This window comes from Podarcis vaucheri, assembly GCF_965113315.1.
Source record: "Podarcis vaucheri genome assembly, chromosome: 2".
NCBI classification, from domain to species: domain Eukaryota; kingdom Metazoa; phylum Chordata; class Lepidosauria; order Squamata; family Lacertidae; genus Podarcis; species Podarcis vaucheri.
Window position 1 is genome coordinate 43285588 of NC_138760.1, and position 13910 is coordinate 43299497.

The window sequence follows — 13910 nt, forward strand, 5'->3', positions numbered from 1 at the left end:
TGGAATGCAAAGCTTATCTTCAGCTGTTTTATGAATGGGCCCATAGCAAACTACAGTAAAATTATTCATAGGGAGAGGGATTATTCATTGGGTTTTCCTACAATAGTTGAAAGGAAAGATCTTTTGATGGTTACAGAGTTTTGCCTTTGTCTTAGGAATCAGCAGTCGCTGCATTAGCTGCTCTGTGTAATGAATACTACTACATTGAAGAGGAGGGAGCAAATCCAGCTCAGCAAGGTACTGATTCATAATGTTTGTCTCTTGCCTTTATTAAGGGATAGCCTATGATGATCTTGTTAGCTAGAAAACTTCCTACAGGAGCAGAACTAGTCCTTAAATAAACATCTCAGTGGTTAGCAACTTCTCGGGACCAGCCCAGTTATGTGGGCTTCTAAGGCGCACTTAATTGGAGGTGACAGCAGCATTACTTGTCCCTTTTGGAGAAATGAAAGAATTCTGATTTGCACACGTGTGGGACAATGCTGTTTGTAGTATGCCTAGTAAAGTGCCACTTGAATTAAAGCAGTGAAAGTGTGCACTTCTGAATCAGCTCTTCACTACCATTTTACTTCTCTACAATGGAGTTAGAGTTAATAAAGTTTTGTAACATGGGAAGAAAATTTGCAGATCGGAGCTTTTATGGTGGTATTTGGGGTGTTCCATAAGTGCTATAATACTGCTAATGCAATGGGACTCCTCCCTTCTCCCCCCTGCACACATCCAGAAACCTCCTCATATCCGCTCTGGAAGCTTGAGGAAACACCTTGGGACAGATTTGGGGCAGGGGTGAGCTGAGGAGAAGGGAGAAGGCCTTATTGTGCAAGCAGAAATCCTTGTGCTGGCAGAATTCATTAATTAGCATTCCATTGAGTACAGCCTTTTATGCATAAAGTAGAAAAAGGCATAATGCATAAAACAGCTGGTGCCGGCAGGCATGATCCAGCAAATGGCACCCAGGCACAGCCTTCTACCTCTCTCTCTCTCTCTCTCTCTCTCTCTCTCTCTCTCTCTCTCTCTCCCCTCCCTCTCTCTTCACCTACCCTGCAGAGAGCCTGAAAGGGAGAGGAATGCAATTGGAGGGAAATAGGATTAATTAGAGTAAGATTGCTGGTGGGTAGCAACACCCCAACAGCTGTCCTCTAATTTGGAAAAATTTACAGGGCCTCCACCCTAATAAGTAACATAGCAAAACATGGTTAGTTTTTGTACGCATTTGGGCATGATAATTTACCTGCAAAGCTTGATGCTCTGGGTTTTGGTCATAGCTTGAAGATCTAGCTTACATCTTCAAAGTACAAGCTTCACAATGGAAATGAAGATGCCCAGGTTTCTTTTTTATATGTAGTGATATTTTTATACATAATTTCTTTTTTATCATATTTCTTTTTTATATGTAGTGATATTTTTATACATAATTTCATTCTCCCTGTTTCCAGCAGTTTCTTCCCTCTGTAATTTGTTGTCTTTTTCTTCAACACTTGCTTTAGCTTGTAGCCATTATTTCTGTTAAATTAACAGTTTAGAGATCATGTATTTCATTGTGTTATCGCATTTACATTTTCTTACTAGTGCCATCTTATAGTCCCATAGGCACTGTTGGGTACTTATCAAGAAACAGCCTATGCAGAGTTTTCTGCAACCTTTTAATTTGGTTCCTTGTGCTGCTAACAAAGTGTCATTGAAATTAAAATGAGTGCTGATGAAATTTCATTATCTTGGGTGTTCTCACAAGACATATAGACAAGAGTAGGGTGCCTGTGTTGCTTCAGGCCTCAGTGTTTTATATTTGCACAAATAGTTTAGAGATATCTAAAATACCTGTGCTGTTTCTCAGATGTTCGCAGAGAATTGCCTCTTTGAGGTGTGTGTTTGTGTATTTTCCCATTCTATACTTCTCTGAGCATCTTAAAGTTTATACAGTGGTAAATCGGGTTACATACGCTTTAGGTTACAGACTCCACTAACGCAGAAATAGTACCTCAGGTTAAGAACTTTGCTTCAGGATGAGAACAGAAATCGTGCTCCAGCGGCGCAGCGGCAGCAGGAGGCCCCATTAGCTAAAGTGCTTCAGGTTAAGAACAGTTTCAGGTTAAGAACGGACCTCCGGAATGAATTTAGTACTTAACCCGAGGTACCACTGTATAGCATACTGATGAATTGATTTAAGCAGAAGTAATAATCCTCTGCATGTGCTAAGAAAATCCATCTTAACGTGGTCTTAATTTGAGCCAGGGTCATTGGGCTTGGTTCTACAATCAGTACCAGGGCTTGGCAACCCCAGACAGTGTAAAGCAATAATAAAAAAAAATGGAAATGCATTTGAGTTGTTTCAGAACTCCTTTCCTTTGGCATTGATTAATCACAACCAGCCCCTTCACAGCTACACGATTTCCAGATAACAGTGTTAGTTGCAGTTCCAGGCAGGAACGAATGTGGGCATCTCTCACTTTAAAAATCAAGCACTACCTCCAACAGCTGTGCTGCTTCAGAGAAATTCCTTCAGAAATGTCACCTTGTTACCAGGTTCCAGCGTATGGAAACCACTTCCTGGAATCCAGTGAAGCATCTTCCTCAAAAGATACAAGGCTGGAACTTTCAGTAGATTTATGCTCGTTGTTGCCTTAGAACACATCCTTCAATTCAGTTGTGAAAGGATGAAACTTTGAAGAAAATTAGGCCTGCACAGTCATGTTGAGTACACTGTCCTGCTTCCCTAACAGTAAAAAATTTCCATAGTAAATCATTTGAATGACTAGACAATGACTGCAGCAATTTGAAATCACCTTTTCTCTCTCTCTCTGGAAATAATTTATGCAAATATTCTAGGACTTTGGCGCAATCTCCCTATTCTCCACCCCATGCCAATTTCTAATTAATGATACTATGACTTGTATTTATCTAGATGAACTGGTGAATCAATACATTTCAGGCCTTCAGAGCCATGAGGAAATGACTCGGTGTGGCCTTTCATCAGCCTTAGGTGCCCTTCCTAGGTTTCTTTTAAAAGGCAAGCTTCAGGAGGTGAGTTAGAGAGTGGGGATTTAATATTTTTAATATTTTTTTGTAAGTGCTTAAAGGAATATCATGAAGGAACATACAACAATACAGTATTGCAGGCCATGTTTGGTGGTTTATAACCAAATCTCTGTCAAGATTTCTGTGTTAATCTTGGTTTCTTATGGAAATGATTCTTTGAAGGGATGAGAGATAGACACCATATTCATAATAGGACAAAAAAAGGCAACCAAGTAATGGGCAATGGATAACTATTGCCATATTGTGGAGCGGGCAAATACCGTATTTTTTGCACTATAAGACTCACTTTTTCCCTCCTAAAAAGTAAGGGGAAATGTGTGTGCATCTTATGGAGCGAATGCGGGCTGCACATCTATCCCAGAAGCCAGAACAGCAAGAGGGATTGCTGCTTTCACTGCGCAGCGATCCCTCTTGCTGTTCTGGCTTCTGAGATTCAGAATAGTTTTTTTCTTGTTTTCCTCCTCCAAAAACTAGGTGCGTCTTGTGGTCTGGTGCGTCTTATAGAGCGAAAAATACGGTAGTTTCCTCTTCTAATGTATTGCTCTCCAGCAACACTCTTCAGTAGCCCACATAGGGCAACTCTTCCTGGGGGTGTCACTGCTTTCTTCCATGGCAAGGGAAGCAGGAAAGCTAACAATAAAATGCTTAGATTTTTTTATATACAGTTAGACATTCAAACCTCAGAGTTGTGCCAGGGAAAAGAACAAGTGTTATGCACACTTATGAGAAGGAGTTAAGTGGAAAGAGACAAATTTGCTTTATATCTTTACAGTAGTGATGGGGAACCTCCATGAGGGCCAGCAGTCCTTCCCATTTGGCCTATAGGCCATTTTGGTGAAGCCACACCCACCTATGATGTCATATGACATTAGATGTTGTACTGGTGAAGCTGTGGCACCACATTCCAAAGGAAGAATTGGGAGTGACTCTCTATTCTTCCTTTGTAGCTGTGGCTATACATTTGAATATGATGCCAGGTGGGTGGCCCTGCCCAGCTGTCAAAATGGCCTAAGGAGGGCTGGCCAGTTCTCCACCTTTGCCTTATAGAAAGGCTATCCTTCCTTGTCAGATAGAGCATGTTAGTGAAGGAGTATCAGGAGGCTTGCATTGGACAGTCTTTGTATCCCGTACCTGTCACACAAACAGAGGGTGAATTTAGGATGGACCTAGATGCCTGGCAGCAAACACAAGATTACTGGTTGTGTGTTCATGTCAGGTGTGCAAAGTAAGTGTGTGTGTAGCCACTTTTAACTTCTACTGCTTTTTAGATAATTTCTCGCAAGCAAGCTGAGTACAATACTCATATACTGTTTTTGTATTGTGTTGTTCCAGGTTTTAGACGGCTTAAAGGGAGTCACTACCATTTCCCCTCAGTATGTGAGCTTTGCTGAATCCAGAAAAGATGGCCTAAAAGCTATTTCAAAGTATGTTCAACAGTTTGTTTTGTATATGCCTTTATATTTGCCCTGTAATGTGAGTGCCATTAATGAGGAGAAAGTGTGGGCCTTGCTTTTAAGACTCTGTCCTTCTATATCAGATAATAGGGAACCTTGTCTAGCTCCTGGGGCCTTACCCACATGACGTTGAGTTCTTTGCTGGCACAGGAAGGAACAGAAAAGCAGCAAATTTCAGTCCCTAAGGCACACTCTGGATCAGGTCCTAGTGTGGGGGATAGAAGGGCTTTCGCCCCTTTCCCCACCACTGTTGTCCCAGTCTGGATTGGGCTGCTGCGCATGTAATTTGTATTGGTCGCAACCAATCCATTGCATCATATGTATACACAAGCCCTCCTTAGGTGGTACCAGGAAGGGTTAAGTCATCCCGGTAGGGATGGGTGCACTACCTCTGCACCCTCTTCACTGTTCTTGCTGCCCTCTGACTCCTGGGAAATGACCATGTGAAGTAGGGAGCCTCTCCTGTACTTGTGGGGTTCCCCATGCATTTTAGAAACTTGGACCATAAGGTTTTCAAACAGGTTTTCAAACAGCCTCCCTCAGGCTTCCTGCTGCTCAAAGTTGCCTTCCCCGAGTTGGCGGATGAAAAGACTGTTGCTGAGGCAGGTGGAGCTAACATATTCATCCCCACTGCCTCCTCACACCTTACTGGAAATGCCTGAAGAAGGTTATTGTGAAAAGCTCACTTAGGCCCTATGTGTCTCTGCGTACGTGTGTTTGATTATGGGTGTGCCTGGCCCTGTGGGTTGCTGGAATGTGGCTCCCTCAAAGCTTTCTGCGTGGCAAGTCGCCATGTGATCTACATGGCCACCACAAACCCAGGTATCTATGTCTCTGACAATCAGACCTGCTACTAGGGCCCCTGCTTCTCAGAGGAGTAACCACAGCACAGTTGGATAGTTCTTCATCTCCCAAGGAATGAGTCACTTCTAAGAGATTTCCCTCTTCCTAAGAGTGACATCTTCCTTCCATAATACCCCGGGTCCATGTTACAGCAGATAATCTGCCACCCCTTGGGAGTAACAGAAACAGAGACTTTATTTGCGTAGCCGACAGGCCATAGCATCAAAGGACAAACACATATAAATATAACCTCGGAGGGATGGTCAGGACAGGGAGAAAGATAATAATAACCAGATGCAGATAAATTAATAATCTAAGTACTTAAAACTTGGCAGAGGTAATAAAATAATAATAATAAAACACAATGATAATAATAATAAGAAGATCCTAGGCGAGGAATCCGGGTGACGACACTGATGTCATTCAGATAGCAGCTCTCAGTCTCATTGCTCTCTCGATAAATTTGGCAACCTTCTCTGTTCTCGAGCTGTTCTGGTCAGCTAGGAGTGAGAACAATTTGGCTTCACAAGAGCGGCCCAGGATGGCAGATAGGAGTGGCGTGATGGTCTCGTCCCTGATATATTTATATAGGGAGCAAGACAAGAGAACGTGTGACACAGTCTCCATGTATCCAGCTCCACAGGGGCAGAGCCGGTTCTCGAATGAATTTTTTTTGATATCTACCTTCAAGAACAGCTGAGGGTAACATATTTAGTCTGGCCAGTGTAAAGGCCCACCTGAGTTTTGGAATGGTTAAGGTAGACAAATAAGGTGCCCGAGAATCAAAGTGGGAGGGGGGCAGATAAGCGTACCAAGCACTAAAATTTTTAAAATAGGCCAGATTATTCTGCTGCTCAATATCCTTCATGTGCTGGTCAATAATGGTTTTTGCCTTGGGGAGACCCATTTTCATGAGATGCTGTGCTTGGAGGCCACATGTAAGTAGTTTTTGATGCACTACTTTGGACCACCTACTTCTATGAGCATCTCGTGCTACTAGAGGTAGTAGTCCGGATGGGTTTAAATTTAAGTGAAGCCAATAGTTGAATGTTCTTAACCAGGTTCGAGTTTCGACGGAGAGGAGGCCAGTCTCCAGCCATAGGGCCACATTTGGTGCGCATGGTGGAACGGCTAGAATCTGTCTTAAGAATTTAGACTGGACCGTTTCAAGTGTGCGGCAATGATTTCCCGTCCAGATTTGGGCCCCGTAGAGTAATTGCGGCCTTGGGAGTAAGATGCTGCTTTCATTTTCCCCGAAGACCTCACCCACCAACCACCTTCCCTCTCTTTCACTCAGAAGATCAAACTTGTTCCCTGAGAGCCAGGAACTCACCTGTGAGTTGGAAGCTTGTAGAGCACTTCCAGAAGCCCACAATTTTAGGATAACATCCAGAGAAAGTACATTTCATGAACATCGATAATTGATACCTTTCATAAGTATGTTTAGCAGTTTTGTTTGCTATTAATGCACAAATTTTAATACGTGAGTGATTTGTGTGTGTGTATATATCCTCTTCCTACAGGGTTTGTCTGACAGTAGGGGTGAAGGGGGAAGGATCACCAGCTGAAGTTGTATGCAGAAATAATGTCACGGAGATATACAACATATTGCTGAATGGTCTTAATGATTACACAACGGACAGTCGGGGTGATGTTGGAGTATGGTAAGGCTTTGTTGTTGCTTATTGTCCCATCAAGGCAAAATGTGGATAGCATTCAGAGAAAGAGCCCAGCAAATATTACAAGGCATTCTGGAATAGGATGCCACTTCAGTTCTATCCCGCCCAAATGTATCTCTTATTGAACTACAAATGTAACCTGTAGAATGAAAATGCTAAAAGTGTGCTAAAGGCTTTTATTATGTTTCCGACTCATGAATACCATTGATGGGCATTCACTTGCAAAAAATATACAGTGGTACCTCCGGTTGCAGACAGGATCCATTCTGGAGCTCCGGTCGGATCCCGAGGTTTCCACAGCCGGAGGGACCACTTCTGTGCACGCATGCGCAGCGGTAGAGCGCTTCTGTGCATGCGCAAAGCAGTAGACCGCTTCTGCGCACGTGTGCATGGCAAAAACCAAGAAATATACTTCTGGGTTTGCCGCTTACGTATCCCAAAGTTTATGTAAGTGGAGGGATATGTAAGTGGAGGGATGACTGTAATTCATAGAGCAAGAAGGTTACAGACTCTCCCATCCCTTTCACTATTCACTTTCATTTGCCGGTACTTTAGTGTTGTTTTAATACTTCCTAGGGCATATCTATAGCCCAAGTAACAAGATTGACTGCTTAACTTGCATGCTGGTGATTAGACAGCAGAGGGCGCAGTTGTACCAGCTGTTGGGCTCTCTCATATGTGTTGCTACCTTTTGCAAGCATTTGCACATATTATTTTAAAAGCAAATGAGCTGTTGCTATCTCTACTATCTACATTCCCTAGAGTGCTAATTTCACATAAACACAATGGCATAAATCCAGCTCTGCCTTGGGTGCACTGAAGCCCATGGATTTAAATGTCATTAATAAACAACCTCCTTTCTGCCAGAAAAATTTCAAAATTCAAGCTTTTTTGATAGTTTCGTGTGAGAATTCTAGTTGGTTGGTGTGCAGTGTTCACTCTCCCACTGTTACATCGTGTCGAGTCATGATTACAAATAAATAAGATAAATCGTTACACTTTGTACCCTTTAACAAGTGCTTTCATTCCATTCCAACCACACAACAAGCGTAATAAACTCAAGTCTTCATCTTTGAGCCCCAAATCTAAGAATAAATAGGGTAACGTCATGTCAAGTGCCCAGTGCCTAGAAAACATAAGCTATGTAGCTATCTAAAATTCGTCTTGATTATTTTTTAGCGTCAAGAAAATGTAGTTATTTAAAATATTCAGCACAATGTTTCAGTGTGGGATACAAACAAATACTAATCAAAACATAAGGACATAACATTACAGTCACCATCAGTCTTGAAACTACAGTGCAGCACCTATAAAATTCCCAGCCAAACATTGAAGTTAATGTGGTGAGGCTGAACAAGCTGAAGCTTAATCCAGGCAAGACCAAGGTGTATGAGTAAGAGAACTGCTGTCTCTGGATTTACGGTTCTAGGTGTTTTTGCACTCCCCTTGAAGAACCACACCAGCAGTTTGGGAATGATCCAGAACTTGTCACCAACTGAGGAAGCTCAGGTAGCAGCTGTGGCTAGGATAAATTCAGCTGGTACACCACATGTGACACTATCTAGAAGGGTCACATGTGGCTTACCAGCTTGATAGTTATCTTGCCTCAGTTATCTATGCATTTGCTGCAGCCAAACCATACTGCTGCAATGCTTTCTGTGTGCTGTTGCCTGTGAAGGCTGGAAACTGCAACCGGAAACTTGTGGCTGAGGCCAGGTTATAGGAACATCACCTATACCATACCAGTTGCAGTGGTTGCCCATGTATATCAAGGCCCAATTGAAAGGGCTTGTCATTACCTTTGACACCCTGAAGAATCTGTGGCCAGGTTAACTGAAGGATTGCCTGCGCTCCTAACAAACTACATATACCTTGCAATTGGCATTGGAGGACTTGCTACATTGCCCACTTGTTAAGATTATCCAGCCCTTGTAACAGAGGCTTCTCACCAGTGGCCCCACAATTGTGGAACTCAGTTCCTTCTGAGACTCAGCAGGCCTCATCCCTGTCGATGTTTAAGAGGGCCTTGAAGTCTTGCTATTTTCTTGATGGCTTCTGGTTAATGCATACTGCAGTTTTATGCTGGCTTTTGGATTTTGACTGCTTTATTGCTGACTGCTTTTGTTGTGCTCTTAAGAGTAGACATGAAATGGTATTATTATTATTAGATTGCAATGCTGTTTTGATTTTAAATATTGTTATAAGCTGCTTTGTGGAGATATTTTCACAAAGATCAGTGTGGACATTTCTTCAGTAAATAAAGCTTGTTGGTTGAGGAGAGGACTAGAAGATGGGAAAGCTCTCGGTGGTCTTGCCCCTCTTCTTGCAACAAAGATGAGTGGTTTGGCCTAAGAACTGGCTGGAAGGGCACTCCTTGCCTACTTGGTACTGCTCTTTTTTATTTTCTTAAAAGTATGTATTTTATGTATAAAACAGGGTTAGGAAAGAATTGCTCTTGTATATGAAGAAAGCTTTGGTTGGATCTTTTTTAAAAAAAAGATTCGTGGGAAAGCTAACCAACTGTATTTTCCATATGCAAACTTAACATTCCTTTTGACAGTTTGGACATGTCCCAGCGCATAAACTGTCTTCAGGTGTTGGATATGAGTACCTTAATAGTAAGATGTCATACAAAAAGAGGAAGAAGTATTCTTTGATGAAAGGTTGCCAAACGCTATGATGCAGTTTATATTCCCCACCCACCCCTAATTCTTACTTACTCGTCCACCCATTTTCAGACTTCATATGCATTTGCCTTCTTTTCACCTTGGAAAAGTACAAAAATACAAAAGGCAAGCCACTGTGATAAGATAGTGATAAGAAGAACAGTTTTCTGTTACTAAAGTAGGTTAATAGCTCTTTAAATAATCATTGGAAGCACAGGGGTAATGCATCTGTAGACCAGGTTTTAGCTTAATTACAGTGGTGCCCCGCAAGACGAATGCCTCGCAAGACGGAAAACTCGCTAGACGAAAGGGTTTTCCGTTTTGGAGGTGCTTCGCAAAACGAATCTCCTATGGGCTTGCTTCGCAAGACGAAAATGTCTTGCAAGTTCCTGCGGGTTTTTCCCCCTCCCCCCTTTTTCTAAGCCGCTTATCAGCTGATCCGATCAGCAGATAAAAGGAGCCAGTGTGGTGTAGTGGTTAAGAGCGGTAGTCACGTAATCTGGGTAACCGGGTTCGCGTCTCCGCTCCTCCACATGCAGCTGCTGGGTGACCTTGGGCCAGTCACACTTCTTGAAGTCTCTCAGCCCCACTCACCTCACAGAGTGTTTGTTGTGGGGGAGGAAGGGAAAGGAGATTGTTAGCCGCTTTGAGACTCCTGAAGGGGAGTGAAAGGCGGGATATCAAATCCAGATAAGCCACTAAAAGCCGCTAATAGCGCTAATCCGCTAATCCGTCAATGGGCTTGCTTCGCAAGACGAAAAAACCGCTAGACGAAGAGAATCACAGAACGGATTCTTTTCGTCTTGCGAGGCACCACTGTATGTGAACACATGGAGTATTCATATGCATGAAAAAGACACCAAACTCTCCATTGAGATCAGGAAGGAAATGTTCTGGGCCATCCCACTGTGTCCTAGATGAAAATAAGTTGCTGCTGCTTGTGCAGGTTGGGACACCCATTTTCTGCTGATACCCCCCCCCCTCCACACACACTGCAGCCCTCTGTACCACACCCTACTCTGTTAACACCCAGCTGGGATGCAGTCCCAATTCTGCTCACCCTCCTCAACAGTTGCTGTCTACTAATGAAGTAAAGTAAGAATCACATCATTTGCTTTCCTGCAATTAGCTCGACGTATAACTTGGCTCTTAGAATGGTCCTTTGTTTTGTACTCTTCTTTTGTTATACATCCAGGGCTGTATGTATTCTATATCACAGAGACTGACCTGGAAGAAAGCACTCTGATATATGAGACTGTGGCCTGAAAGTATATTATTCTGATCATAGAAGCAATGTAGATTTACATGAAGCATGTCCGTAAGAAGTTATAAATTTACAATGGCAACTTGCTTATTTTTACAGGGTGAGGGAAGCTGCTATGACCAGTTTAATGGAAATGACCCTTTTGTTAGCACGGACTGAGCCAGAGCTAATCGATGCAAATGTGTATGTATTTTGCAAATATAATCTGTGAATGCCTGCTGTATGGTTAGGTGATGAGCTGTTTCTGTAAAAGGCTCTTTCAGTAATCCCTCCTACCTATGGGATTCAGTTACTTCCATCAATACTGCTAATGAAAGAACTGGAGCACAGCCTATCTTGCATCTGTTGTGAGTACAGGGAATGCAGATTGTAGCTTCTGATTATCCCTTCTTTGTTAAACTGCTTTACATTAATAGCTATTCCCGCTTAAGATAGATATTGTGCCTTTCCTGCACCAAGAAACACTGTATCTATTTTTTATATAATTATACATTTAAAAAGTTATAGCTTTATATGGGTTATAATAAAAGAATTAAAACCTTAAAAATACTGTGCTAGATATAGTTATAAAGAATAGTGAGCACAGGGAAAGCAGTCAAAGCAGCTGTTTTGCCAATCTTGTAAAAAAGGCAAGCTGAGTAGATGTGCTTCATGGGTCTTCAAAGCTAGGAGAGAAATTTGGTCTAACCACCCCTAGTAAATCTCAGGGCAAGTAAAAGTATGGCTTCTTTACACACCTGTTCTCACTTCCTTTGCTGAAGGAATCCTTAGCAGGGTCTGAATGGAAAATGTTAATGGGGACGGGGAGTAGTCATATAGGGAGAGGTTTCTCTGGAATATGTCGCTCCAAATGAATGAGTGTTCTGTGTACTAAACTTTAGCTCCAAGCGGATCATGTGCTGTGTGGCTCAGCAATCAGCTGAAAAAATCGACCGATTTCGAGCCCATGCAGGATCTGTATTCCTCACACTTCTGTACTTTGACGACCCTCCAATTCCACACATACCCCACCGGGAGGATTTAGAGAAAATATTTCCAAGGTAACTTAAGTATCTCATTGGTTTATCATAGAATTGCACAATAAACATTTGCCCATAAACATGAAAGAACTCTGTATTTAGAAATATGTTTAAAGGGAATATTTCATTCTGTCTTATTAGGAGTAGACTTTTGAGATTCAGAGAGGCTATTTGTGTTTATTAGAGAAGGAAAGGGAAAGGCAACCTAAGTTTTGTTCTGGCCGGATCCATAAATGGGGCTTGGGGAGCCTCCCACTGTTGTTGGACTCTCACTCCCATCCTACCTGGCCATTAACCATGTTGGTTAGAACTGAAGCAAATTGGGGTTCAACAACTCTTGGGGGGGGGCACAGGTTCCCCATCCCTGCCATAAGTTATCAAGTGTGTGGGATTTTCCACCTTTGGTCATTTCGTTAATCCAGTAACCGGACTTCGGACAGGGTGTGAGTTATCAGCAGTTCCAAAAGTAAGTAAAATTTACTTACTGATTTGTTAAAAATAATGCTTCAGAAGCTGATGTAAGCAAAGCATACTTTGTGCATACAATTCAACTTGGCATCTCAAGCATTCCTGCATTTTGCAGAGCAATCCTATGGTGCTGATGCAGAAATTCCATGGTAGAGCTACTTGCTGGCTTCCTGCCTTATAGCTCCCTCGTGGTCAGCAGGAAAGAATTACTGGGGTAGTTGGAGGTTTCTGGTGGGTGTCTGTATGCAGAAAGAATGAGGGGACCAGGACATTCTGGATCCTTGCGCCATTCCTGGTATTCACCCAAAATGTTTCACTGCTCTAACCCCACCCCAGCAGGACATCTGCACCTGCCAACCTTTCCCTGGGTGTACCTGTGGCACTATAAGTGCCGTCCCACTGGCTGTGATCTCTCTCTGCCAACACAAGCTGCATCTTGTGGCCTCCCTACATGTCTTTGACTGAATTTTGGATTGCACTTTCAATTGAATTTTAAAATGCATTAATGTGTAATACAGTTAATGGTAATAGCACATTATGAAAGCCCCATTTAAAATACAGTTATACTGCTGCATTGACAAAGAGCATTTCTGAGTCTTACTGTCAAAGGATGCCAGCTTTGATTTCTGTGGATAATTTTTCTACTTTAAAAATGGAAATTTCAGAGCTTAGCAGCAGTTTTGGTGAAACAAACCAGTGCTCAGGAGGAAATAAGGCTTATGTTACCTGCTTTCTGTTGCCCTTTCTTCAAAACGGACCATCTTTTCTATTGTTGACAGGTCAGAAGCAGTAACCTTAAACTGGAATGCTCCATCACAAGCCTTTCCCAGAATCACACAGCTTCTGAGTTTGCCATCTTATCAATACCATGTTCTGACAGGACTGACCGTGTCTGTTGGTGGATTGACCGAATCAACAGTAAGTGAATTTTAAGAAAATGTTTGATCGGTAGGCGGCGTCTATCTTAAGAGTGACTATGTTAAGAGCCATGTATCAATTCAGGTAGTAGTTCATTTCTGGAAGCAAGTTGCTGATGTTTGTACTGCTAAAGTCTTTTATTGGGGTATGAAAGTGTGGGAGGCACCCAGCCTATTGCTGTTTGGCGTGGCTGAAGCCTGGTTCAGTTCATCTCTGTTTGTTTCCATGTAGCAATTTTCATCACTTCACAACATACCTCTTTTCCTTTATTCTAAGGTGCTACAGCACAGCTCTGGTAACCCGAGGCCAAATGAGAGAAGTCCACACTGCAGTTCCTCCCCACACCAACATCACCTTTCTTGAAAACTGAGGTCATGCTGGCATGGAGAGGACTGCCAAAGAAACATCACAAACATAGCCTTTCATTCCCCCATTTTCCAAATTTTCTATATAAATTACAATTAGCACCTTGTTCTTGGGCAGGCTTCCGAAATCCAGAAGAGCACAGTTTGAGCACAACTTGGCAATCTTGCCAGTCTCTCTGGATAATGTCAGACGCCATA

At 42.5% G+C, this 13910-nt stretch overlaps 1 protein-coding gene across 4 annotated transcripts in view; it reads left to right on the top strand.

Moving 5' to 3' along the window:
* Window positions 1-13910, top strand: part of TBCD (tubulin folding cofactor D) — a 125954-nt gene that overhangs the window by 96786 nt on the left and 15258 nt on the right. For all 4 annotated transcript variants that reach the window (XM_082213799.1, XM_082213802.1, XM_082213801.1 and 1 more), the window contains exons 27-33: window positions 156-237; window positions 2903-3021; window positions 4369-4460; window positions 6857-6997; window positions 11042-11125; window positions 11824-11982; window positions 13209-13347. In XM_082213799.1, coding sequence (XP_082069925.1) covers window positions 156-237; window positions 2903-3021; window positions 4369-4460; window positions 6857-6997; window positions 11042-11125; window positions 11824-11982; window positions 13209-13347 — 816 coding nt within the window. The remainder of the gene's footprint in view (window positions 1-155; window positions 238-2902; window positions 3022-4368; window positions 4461-6856; window positions 6998-11041; window positions 11126-11823; window positions 11983-13208; window positions 13348-13910) is intronic.